The sequence below is a fragment of the Ictalurus punctatus genome, chromosome 19 (genome assembly GCF_001660625.3).
Source record: "Ictalurus punctatus breed USDA103 chromosome 19, Coco_2.0, whole genome shotgun sequence".
Taxonomy (NCBI): domain Eukaryota; kingdom Metazoa; phylum Chordata; class Actinopteri; order Siluriformes; family Ictaluridae; genus Ictalurus; species Ictalurus punctatus.
Window position 1 is genome coordinate 5936869 of NC_030434.2, and position 12114 is coordinate 5948982.

A 12114-nucleotide genomic window follows, 5' to 3' on the forward strand; every position below is an offset into this window, starting at 1 on the left:
GTGGCATTTCGTTGTAATGAGCGATGCTTGTGAAAGATAATGAAAACCGACTTAATTTGATTTGATAAACTGAGCCAGAAAAAAGCAGAAAAAGTGGACACACACACACACACACACACACACACACACCTGACAATGCACGCACCTTAAAGAAAAGTGTGTGTGTGTGCGTGATTTTATATCTTAGTGGGGACTGTCGTGGCAAACAATCTTTCTAGACTAAGTGAAAAACTTCAGAGACAGAGAGTTAGTAGATGTCAAAAAGTAATTCAACTTTATTGAAACAATAAAGTGAGACAGTTTGCAGAAAATCTAAAAAAATAAAAAAATACAAATACACACAGACCGTTTTCACACAGACCTTTCTCCACAGGGTTTTGCCTTTCTTCAGACCAATCTTATTTGCCACAATTAAATATTCATGTCTATATGTTATCTTAAATTTGCGGAGTATGTGCAGTTAGTTGTTTATCTTGAAAAGGTTTTATGAGGACAAGATTTTTTAAAAGAGGTTTCACTCAGACAGAGTCCTTGTTTTGTTTTGTTTTTTCCCTGACCTTGATGAGCATCTGTCTGTTTCTATCTGCTGTCCAAACACTTACAAAAGTTACCAATCACTTACAAAAGTGAAAATCTAATGCCAATTTATTGCTGTGGAGAAAAGTGCTGGCTGATACAGAAGAACAATTATTGTACAGTAAAACTTAGAATTAAAAGGTGAAAAGGTTAGGATGTACAAGGCATTTTATTTAAGTACGCTCTCAATTATTCAAAAACCAGTCTACAATGTACACATGAAAAAAGATTCCACTACTGACCTGCCTTTAAAGATGAGAGAGGGAAGCATGTAAAAAGATACACAACGGAAAGAAGGTGTTTGTGCTCATATACACTCATTCCCAGTTGAGTCTCCTCAAAAAGGTCGACTCTAACATTGCTGAGTTAAACAGAACCCAGAAACAGAAATTTATTTTTTTTATAACTGTTGAAAAATTATTTTGCTACAAAATTCCTGTTAAATTTTCAAGTTAATTTTAAACAACAAATATAATAGCATTGTACAGTTATGTATTTTATTTCTCAAAAAATATATTTGATTTGTACAATTAGGCAATACATTTTAAGTGCTTAAATACAATATAATTTTAATTATGTATCCATCTTTACTATGAATGTGTAAAGATAGTAAAACATATTACAATATTAAACAAATATTTATCACAAACACAGAAGAATCACAAACTATTAAAACTATATAATGCAACAGTTAGTTCTTAGTTAGGTCCATTAATTATATTGTACAAGCATCTTTCCAAGAGTATTTATATTTAGTACAACAACACTGCTACATTAATTAACCAAAGGACAAAGTGATAAATGTGATTATAGTGAGTCTCCTTGAGGCTTCCTCAGATAAACTCCTCAGATAAACTCCTCAGATGCCAATCCTGTCAGGTGAGAATTCCACCAATGTCTTGAAACTGTTCCTGTCCATTTTAGCTCTCTCTTCCACTGGCTGGGTTCAACTCGAGGTCATGTGCTTTTTCACCTGCTGTTCCTAATAATCCCGCAGGTGTTTTTTTTTTTTTATTATTAATTTTTTATTTTTTATTTATTTATTTATTTTTTTAATGAGAAGGAGGTTCAGGGAATTTTATCCAGGGTTCAGAGGTTATACACTCAGTGTAGAATCGTGTGCAGGCTGATTCACTGTGCATGATGAACACACACTTCTCACATCTCTGAGTCTGTTTAATGTGTTATAATTAAATGAGTGATGTGTTTATAAATGTGTTCTCTATTCCCCAACAGTGAAATGCAGGAACACCAGAGTCTTCATCACACACACAGATGTTCATCACACCCTGAATATAAAAGAAAAACATGTGAATTAATAACCACAAACTGGACCGAGGTACTTCATGATCAACAAATAATCATCTCTGCTACAAGAGAAACATCATCATCTCCTGTTTATAATTAATCATTCTACATTTCTTCATTCTTACTAACATCTGTGTTATAACATGTAGCAAGAACAAATGAGAACTTCCACAAGTTCTAACAGGAAAATGAGCAGATATTTACCCATCACATCACTGCTCTTATCTAATCACATTCTTTGGAGTTTTTTAAATAATGAACATCACTGTGTCATTTAGCTCTTGTTCTACATTTATATTTAAGTGCAGACTTTAAGAAGAAGCTGAGGTGAATGTTACAGGAAAGACAGAAGACACGGTGTGGAGGTAGGGTGCTGGAAGAAGTGTCAGAGTGAGTAAAGTGGCTGGCTGCGTAAATAAAATATCTGTGTCATAAAAGATGAATTTAATTAGCTTTTATGAGAGTTGAGAAGAAAGTTTGCTGCTTATCAGAAACAGGGAAAAGAAGAGATCATCTTGTTCAGACAAAAGCAGCAGTATGAAGTCAGAGATAGCAGGCTGTCACAAGGAGACCAGGTGTTCATTTACAATCACTCTCATGCACTCATTTGTGATATTTTGTAGACTCTGTCTGACTCCCTGTCTTCTACCTTCACATGAATTTTAAATCAACACACTTTACTGAACACAAAACAGCATTAAAGACAATTGTTAGAAAAAAATCTGATTAAACAGAATATAGTGACATTTCTAAAACTTGTTTTATTCCCTAACCTGGTAATCTGATATTTATTGTAACTAAAGAGAAATGTACAAACTAATGACAATCAGGTTCATTTATTAGTCTTTAATTTTTTCACAATTTATCTAAAAAGGTCATGACTCACCACAGTGTCTGTAGTTTGTAATGTTTATCATCTTTATGAGCAGAGAGCAGCTTCTTTCCTGAGTCTCCTACATTATTAAAGGACAGATCCAGTTCTCTCAGGTGTGAGGGGTTTGATCTCAGAGCTGAAGTCAGAGCAGCACAGCCTTCATCTGATACACCACAACACTCCAACCTGTAGAGAGACACAATGACACACTCTTCACTCTCTCGATCTTAGGCAGAGGAACAACAGCACTGACTTTCCTCTGGTTGTAGACAGTTTCTCCCATTGTGGACTGAGTAACACACACTAGATCTTTAGAAATGTTTTTAAGTAACTTTTCCTCGCTTCACACATCTCAAGAAAATCTCGTTTTTAATCAGCGTTCACATGAACAGTTATTTCTTGAGAGGATCAGACTGTCCACAATCAGAAGATTAGAACATGTTTTATTATTAATGATTTAAAATATGATCTTACCTCAGTATCTCCAGTTTACAGTGAGGATTCTCCAGTACAGCAGAGAGACTCTTCACTCCTGAGTCTCCTACATTATTCTCAGACAGATCCAGTTCTCTCAGGTGTGAGGGATTTGATCTCAGAGCTGAAGTCAGAGCAGCACAGCCTTCATCTGATAGACCACAACCACGCAACCTGCAGAGAGACAATAACACACTCTTCATCAACAGATTTTTATCTTGGTTTAAGAATTACTTTAAAGATGATGTGTTTGTAAAATGATTTTATTATTCAGAATGACATGCGGATTTAATATCACCTGTTTATTATAATTAACAGTATAATTAAAATGATCATACTGAGTGTTATATTAAGTTTCTCTCATCTAATATCTCTCTATATATTTATATTATTACAGGAGGAAGGAAGTAAAAGTCTCAATCATCATAAAAAACAAACACTGTCATGAATTAAAAGATACAATGGATAAATTATAAAAGTATAAAACATTAATTCTGAAGCGGATTAACACTCATGTCTTTTCAAAACCAGATTACTCGCTGATAATTTATTGTTAAATAAAAAGAAACAATCTTCCTCCTCAGGACATTGATGATGAACCTAAAACTTCTGCTTCAGTCTCACTATTAGAGAATGTGTCTTACTGAGGAGCAGGTCATGTGACTCTCAGAGAGATGATCTTACCACAGTGTCTCCAGTTTACAGAGAGGATTCTCCAGTACAGCAGAGAGACTCTTCACTCCTGAGTCTCCTAGTTTATTACAGGACAGAGACAGTTCTCTCAGGTGTGAGGGGTTTGATCTCAGAGCTGAAATCAGAGCAGCACAGCCTTCATCTGAGACACCACAATTATACAACCTGTATGGAGACACAATGACACACTCTTCATCAACAGATTTTTATCATGGTTTACTTGCTATGATGATGATGTGTCTTTCACGTTGGACTCTCTGCTCTCTCTTGACCAATCACAAGATATAATTATCACTGACCAAAACATTATCACTGCTCAGTGGCTCCCTTAAAAAACTCTACAGGAATCCTGCAGGATTTTCATTTTTCTGCAGTATGTTTGCTGGAATCCTGGAATGATGAAATCCTGCAGGACACATTGACAAACTGTGCAGGATTTTCCTATAGGGTTTAGGATGGAGCAGTACAATAGAAACATGCAGGAATTTCCAGCACACTCGCTGCACAAGGGAAAACTCCTGCAGGATTTTATAATTCCTGAAGGACTGCTGCTCACCTCCTGCAGAAATAAAATAAAGTTCCCAAGGACTTAATCTATCCTGCAGGACGACTTCATATTTCATTTAAATGATAAAAATTCTGCAGGTTATGTATTCGACAAAATTAATTAAATGGTAGAACTGCTCTGAGCAGGAAAAAACACGCTGCTTAAACAGTGGTAGATCTTATGGTTAAGACATTGGACAAAATATTCTCACTGAATGACTTATCTATCTGTTCTGCATGTTGTACTGTTACAGAAAATTTGAGGTGAAAAACAACACTGCATACAACTGCTGATTTTAGTGAGTTATTGTGAATCTCAGCGAGATGATCTTACCTTAGTATCTCCACTTTACTGTGAGGATTCTCCAGTCCAGCACAGAGACTCTTCAATTCTGAGTCTCCTAGTTTATTCCAGGACAAATTCAGTGTTTTCACAGTCAGATGCAGTTCTCTCAGATTGGAGGTTTCTGAGCTGAGCACTGAGACCAGAGCTGACCAACTTCTCACTCCAAGTGAATCACATCTGATACTGAAGGAAATAAAATAATCCATAAATTCTAACCATCGATACATCTGTTGTAAACATCACCAGGGCTGTTTCTTCCTATACGCTAGGTTCTAAATTAGGTAAATACACACACACACACACACAAAGAAGAAATAGACCCAAAACCAGTAAAAAAATGACAATTAATGAATTAGTTTGTGTCAATTTGTACACTTTATTGCTTCCACTTGTTGATGTAATTAAAATGGATAAAGTTAATAGATAACTACAGCTAACTAGCTAGTATCTAGAGTAGGGTTTACACTCATCCTGTATAATATGGGATTGTCCTGTATTGAAAAATAAAATTATTGAGTTAATACAGGATGTGATTTGTCCCGTATTCTCGTACACATCGTTTCATACATACACTAAGTCTCCACAGTGGTGAGAAACATAATAGTGAATAACATGAAACCAATTTCAAAAGAAATAGCAGGAAGAGAATTTACATGTACAGTGTGAGATTGCATGTCAACGTCATTGTTGCCCTGGTTACGGAAACTCCAGTCATGCGGTTCTTAGAAAATGTCTTCAACACAAATTCCCAGTGAAACACAAGAGTCTGTGGAGGTACAGGTGTGAGACGGGATAAAGTCCTGTCCCTGACAATGAATACAACTCAAACTGTACAGTTTACTGTGGAGCAGACGGCAGGTGATGATCATGTCCAAGTGGCTAAAGAGCAGAGTGAATCACTTAGTTCCTTTTACCTCAGACTTCCCATGAGGAGGATATGGCATGTTGCTCCTATTTAATACATTTGTATCTTATGTACTGAGTTTCCCTGAATACAATAAACTGAAAAAATCTCCGTAAAATAAAGGCTCTTAGTCTATCTAGTAACAGGAGCACTCTCAATGCTGAGTTAGTAATCAGGTGAACGTGATCTGGGAAGTGGGTCATGTGACTGATCATGTGGTGGAGTTTGTAGTCTGTTGTGCTGCTGGGAAATGGAGTTCAGTGCAGATGTTTGGTTGTGGTATGGAATTCTGGGAGTTGTTATGAAAGCAGGTGACATAAGAATCATTTTCAGGTGCTATTAGGAAATATTTTGGGGTACTGTCAGTGTTAGCACCAATTTGCCAGCTGCCAATGTAGGGCACTTGAGCAAGACCCTTAACCCTCTCTGCTCCAGGGGCTCTGTATCATGGCTGACCCTGCACTCTGACCCCAACTTCCTAACAAGCTGAGATATGTGAAGAAAAGTATTTCACTGTGCTGTAATGTACACCAATCAGTCATAGCTTTAAAATTACTGACAGGTGAAGTCAATAACATTGATTATCTTGTTATAATGGCACCTGTCAAGGGGCAGGATATATTAGGCAGCAGGTGAACAGTCAGTTCTCGAAGTTGATGTGTTGGAAGCAGGAAAAATGGGCAAGTGTAAGGATCTGAGTGATTTTGACAAAGGTCAAATTGTGATGGCCAGATGACTGGGTTAGAGCATCTCCAGGTCTTGTGGGGTGTTCCCGGTATGAAGTGGTCAGTACCTACCAAAAGTGGTCCAAGGCAGGACAACCGGGTGCCCAAGGCTCACTGATGCATGTGGGGAGTGAAGGCTAGCCCATCTGGTCTGATCCCACACAAGAGCTACCGTAGCACAAATTGCCGAAAATGTAAATGGTGGTTGTGACAGAAAGGAGTCAGAACACACAGTGTATCACAGCTTGCTGCGTATGGGGCTACGTACCGGTCAGAGTCCCCATGGTGACCCCTGTCCACTGCAGATAGCACCTACAATGAACATGTGAGCATAACAACTGGACCATGGAGCAATGGAAGAAGGTGGACTGGTCTGATGAATCAGGTTTTCTTTTACATCGAGTGGAAGGCCGGGTGTGTGTGTCACTTACCTGGAGATGGCACCTGGATGGACTGTGGGAAGAAAGCAGGTGAAGGCAGTGTGATACTCTGGGCAATGTTCTCCTGAAAAACCTTGGGTCCTGGCATTCATGTGGATATTATTTTGACACGTACCACCTAACTAAACATTGCTGTGAGAAAGCCAGTTGCTGTACTATGGTGTCGCCAGTAGACATTCCTACTACTGGTTGCCATAGTAACATATGTGGCGCAACTAGCATTCCACTTTTGACAACAAACCAGTTTCCTTGACAGTAAAATAAAACATTCTGTAGGCAGTGTGTGCTCTTTGCCATTGCTGCCACCTATCTGCTGCAAAAGCACCAGCGGCACTTAGCTTAGTTCAGCTTACGGCCTTAGCACATTTAAAGTAAAATAATAATAATTAAATACTCTGCCAACAATTCACCCTCATTTGGCAGGTGGTGGGTGCTAATTTCATACCCTGAATTCGACCCAACAAACCAATGAACCATCCTATATAACAATGTATGATGGGAACTATGTTACGTAAAAAGCGTTTGCTTTGCTAATGGCTCGTAGTCTGAATCTTTAACTTGGACCAAAGATGAGGTAAAATGCCTCAATGAAATTTGGTCTAACAAACATGTTTCTGAACAACTTTCAAAAACACATAAAAACACAGAGGTTTACAAGTTGGTTAGCGGGAGTCTCAAGGAGATGGGCTTTAATCACTCAATTGATAGATTATAATAACTACAGATAAAAAGAAAGGCACAATAAGCTTGTGGAGCTGGCAACTTGATGGACGACTGTTATGAGCAGAACCCCAGAACAAAAACGTGCAATCTGACTAATAACAGGACAGTTTACTCACATGTGACTTGTATAAACACAATTCGGTACAGTTTGAAATGTTGCCTTGTGAAAGCTAGCCGAGCCAAGGACAAAATACAACAATTTAAGCCCCCGTTTTGGAACAAAGTACAGATCTACAGGTCTAAAAATGCCCTTAAAGAACCTGCTGCTAACATCTTAGTGCCAGATACCCCAGCACACGGCCTACTGCTAATAATCAGTTACGTAGCTTTGTATGTAAATTATTGTGATGGACCGAATGGTTTACTGAAGAGAGAGAAATGACTCAGTGAATGAGGATGTTTTGATTTAGTGTTACACAGTGACCTCCATTCATATATGTTCGAGACAGAATTTACAGAAGAAGAACTGCACCAGAGAGAAGAACAACAGGAGGAAGAGAGCAGCTGTAGATCTTTCACAATTACACTGAGACGAATAACTGAAGTTAGCAACAACACAAACAGCGACCATAATGTTAACTAGCAATGTTACACAATAATTTACCTTTGCGTTAGTGACCTTACTAGCCATCATACTAGTAGTTACATGGGTAAGTCAAGTAGGGTTAGCCTACTTGCTAACAGATATTAACAAGTTCTCCTGTTTCAGTTAATTTGCTTTTGTTCTGGCTATGGAGCTTCTCTGCTCTCTGTTTTTTACTAAATACAGACAGAATCTTTGTTTTCTTTATCATCTTCTCCAGTGGAAGACCCAGAAACTCACTTTCAAATTTCTTTTATAATCCTCTGATTTGAAGTGCTGCTGCACATGTGTAAATATATATAATATTGGTTGATCACAGTAGGGATTCCCAATGGTTGAATTACGTATTGGTGTACTGCATTCTGGGTATTGTAGTGTTCGGGTGAAAAATGGAAAATGACACCGAAACATGAAATCTGCTAAAATATATACAGTAAGTGATACAGTCCTGTACAACAGAACACTACTGTGGCAGTGGGGGCCTGGTTGAGCATCGGATGTGGACAGAGAGGAGGCGGGGAAACTGGCAGTTAACGCGTGATGATTCTCACCTGTGCCTTGTTACCTGTAGGCTATTTATGTTTGTTTCTCTGTAATTTTGTATTAGAGCAATAAAGATAGTTTTATATACCATGTGTCTGTGTAATTCCACTTCATGTATAACAGAAATTTTGTAGAAAAATGTGAAGAAAAAAATCTTCAAACTACAAAGATAAAATTAAAGATTCTAGATGAGAGAGTGATATTGCTAAGGTTTATGTAAATAAAAACACAAGATTTCCAAATATCCAACATAAAACCAGCATTACTGTGGTAATAATAAATCATAATTTCAAGAATCTTTTTAATTATTTCAGGATACTAAGTCATAACTTCAAGACTTCAGTGTTTGTCCTCAAATGAAATCAGCTGACTTCCACATATTTAATACCTGCTCTTCAGTCTTATTCATTTATTTATGCATTTTTTATTCTCTAATTTATCTATTTCCCAAAGTAGATATTTGTCAAAGTGTTTTCAGTTTCTCTCGTTGTAACACTGTAACAGTAGAACAGTTATATTCAGCTTTACTTACATTGCTTTTCTGGAGGCTGCAATCACAGGTATCATCTTCAGAAGAACAGTTTCTGGTATTTTATCTGTACTGAAATATTTATTCAGGTCAAATTCTTCCAGCTCCTGTGCTGATGTCAGTAACACAAACACCAGAGCAGACCACTGTGAAGAAGAGAGTTCACTTTGTTTTCCAGATTTCAGGTAGTGTTGGATTTCCTCCACTAGAGAATTATCACCCAGTTCATTCAGACAGTGGAACAGATTGAATGATTTCTCTGTAGGAAGATCTTCATTGATCTTCTTCTTAATGTACTGAACTGTTTCCTCTCTGCTCTGGGAGATACTTCCTGTCTGTGTTACTATGTCCTGTAAGAGTTTCTGATTGGACTTCAGTGAGAGACCCAGAAGAAAGCGAAGGAAAAGATCCAGATGTCCAGTCTGACTTTGTAAAGTCTGATCTACAGCACCCTTGTGTAAATTTGAGATTGTCATTTTTTCCATCCACCATTTAGAGACCTGATGCTGTATAAGAACATTTCTCTTTTCCATCATGAATGTCAGGTGCACATACAGAGCTGCGAGGTGCTCCTGAATGCTCAGATGAACAAAGCAGTACACTTTACTCTGGTGAAGCCCAAACTCCTCTCTGAAGATCTGCGTACACACACCTGAGTACACTGCTGCTTCTCTCACATCAATACCACACTCTCTCATGTCTTCCTCATAGAAGATCAGGTCCCCTTTCTTCAACTGCTGAAAAGCCAGTTGTCCCAGTTTAAGAAGCATTTCTTCATCACTCTCCTGCTTCTTTGAGTACTTTTCTCCTATGATGTTTGTCTGAATGATGAGGAAGTGTGTGTACATTTGAGTCAGAGTCTTGGGGATCTCTCCACTCTCTGCTTCACCCAACATTCTCTCTAGAACAGTGGCTGAAATCCAGCAGAAGACTGGGATGTGGCACATGATGTAGAGACTTCTTAATGACTTCAGGTGTGTGATGATGTTATTGGCCAGGCTCTGATCACTGATTCTCTTCCTGAAGTACTCCTCCTTCTGTGGGTCATTGAACCCTCGTACCTCCGTGACTCGATGGACACACTCAGAGGGGATTTGATCAGCTGCTGCTGGTCGGGAGGTGATCCAGATGAGAGCAGAGGGAAGCAGATTCCCTTTGATCAGGTTTATCAGCAGCACATGCACCGATGCTGATTCAGTTACATCACACACTCTCACTGTGTTCTGGAAATCTAGAGGAAAACGACACTCGTCCAATCCGTCAAAAATGAACAGAACCTTTTCCAAACTGGACATTTCTGTTTCTTTTGTTTCATTAAAACAGACATGAAGGAGCTCCATCAGACTCAGTTTCTGGTCCTTCATCAGATTCAGCTCTCTGAAAGGAAGTGGAAATATGAGGTGGATGTCCTGATTTGCTTTCCCTTCAGCCCAGTCCAGAATGAACTTCTGCACAGAGACCGTTTTTCCGATGCCAGCAACTCCCTTTGTCAGCACAGTTCTGATGGGTTTGTCTTGTTCAGATAAGGGTTTAAAGATGTCATTGCATTTGATTGGTGTTTCCTCTGTTGTTGTTCTCCTGGATGCTGCCTCAATCTGTCTCACCTCATGTTCTTTATTGACTTCTCCACTGTCTCCCTCTGTGATGTAGAGCTCTGTGTATATCTCATTCAGGAGTGTTTGGTTTCCCAGGTTTATTATCACTCCATTCAAACACTCAATCTTCTTCATCAGGTTTAATTTGAACTTTTTCTGGAATTCATTCACAGAAGCAGATTCTGGGTCGTGCCTGTGAGATGGTGAAGTAGGAAGATGAGGTGAAATATGGGGTCCAACTATTTTCTATAATCTAATCATTCTGTAGTTAATAACAGCAGAGAGGTTTATAATACCAGTGTGTCAGTGTCACAGTCATGTTGTTGGCTCTGATCTTACCCTGTATCTGTGATGATGTTCTTTTCTATTCTGTCTCCTGCTCTCTGTAGAACACTGTGAACAAAAACTGTAGCTGTTAAAGAAGATAACTTCCATCACTTAAATACTATTGTCTAAACCTTTACTTTAATTTTGCTACAATAATTATTTTTAAGTGCATTAACATTCAGAAAACACAGTGCTCATCTGGCCCTGTTTTAATTCTAGGTATTCTAGGTTATTTCCTGTAGGCTGTTAATGCTGTAACAAATCAATTTAAATGAACAGGTAATGTTTTCTAAACAGAGATAAATACAAACACGATTTTGTATAAAAACTTATTTTGGAAGATGTTTTTCAGAACCACAGACTCCATAGCCAGGACAATGATGATGTTGACGTGCACAGTGTGTGTCTGTTATTCTCTGTCCCATATCACTGATTTAGATTCTGATTCTCTGCTATTTTTTATGAAACTGGTTTGATTTTATTCACTATTATTACTCTCACCACTGTGTAGACTCAGTGTATGTATGAAACGATGGGTATAAAAAAGAGTGACAAATCAGGTCACATATTAACTCAACAAAGGACGCAGCATTTTACTTTTCAATACAGGACAATCCTGTTTATAAGGTGTGGATTGCTGCCAACCCTAGATAGAGTGAATAGTTTACTCAAGTGAAAGATTTTACTTAATGCATGAAGTGCTTTTGAGAATGAAGTGAGTTTGAGTGTTTTTGAGTTGAGATCATTTCTGGTATTGGTTCACAGGGTACGCTGGCACATTTTGCTGCTGCTCCTGTTACTGTTTTGTTTGTTTTTGTTTGTTATTTTAAGTCATATTGTATTAAATAACTGAGTTTTTTACAGTTATATTGTTTTTAGTGCCGTCAGGATTGCGATGTGTTGGTGCCATTTTATATATTTTGGACTA

At 38.1% G+C, this 12114-nt stretch overlaps 2 protein-coding genes and 1 long non-coding RNA gene across 3 annotated transcripts in view; all 3 read right to left on the reverse strand.

Moving 5' to 3' along the window:
* Positions 1-1109: 1109 nt before the first annotated feature.
* Positions 1110-12114, reverse strand: part of LOC108261104 (ribonuclease inhibitor-like) — a 90303-nt gene continuing 79298 nt past the window's right edge. Inside the window, exon 4 of the mRNA XM_053688514.1 lies at positions 1110-1865. Coding sequence (XP_053544489.1) covers positions 1859-1865 — 7 coding nt within the window. The 3' untranslated portion in view covers positions 1110-1858. The remainder of the gene's footprint in view (positions 1866-12114) is intronic.
* LOC128635408 (uncharacterized) lies at positions 3237-4993 on the reverse strand. The gene is made up of 3 exons (XR_008398383.1): positions 4806-4993; positions 3917-4090; positions 3237-3406 (listed from the first exon to the last, which is right to left on the reverse strand). It is a non-coding gene; the product is annotated as an uncharacterized LOC128635408 (long non-coding RNA).
* On the reverse strand, positions 9078-11009 carry LOC128635402 (NLR family CARD domain-containing protein 3-like). Its single transcript, XM_053688271.1, has one exon. It carries the CDS (start codon positions 10992-10994, stop codon positions 9264-9266), a length of 1731 nt encoding a protein of 576 aa, XP_053544246.1. The 5' UTR covers positions 10995-11009; the 3' UTR covers positions 9078-9263.

Excerpts from the sequence above, each read along its gene's own strand:
- LOC128635402 (XM_053688271.1), bottom strand. The coding sequence starts at position 10,994 with ATGAAGAAGATTGAGTGTTTGAATGGAGTGATAATAAACCTGGGAAAC.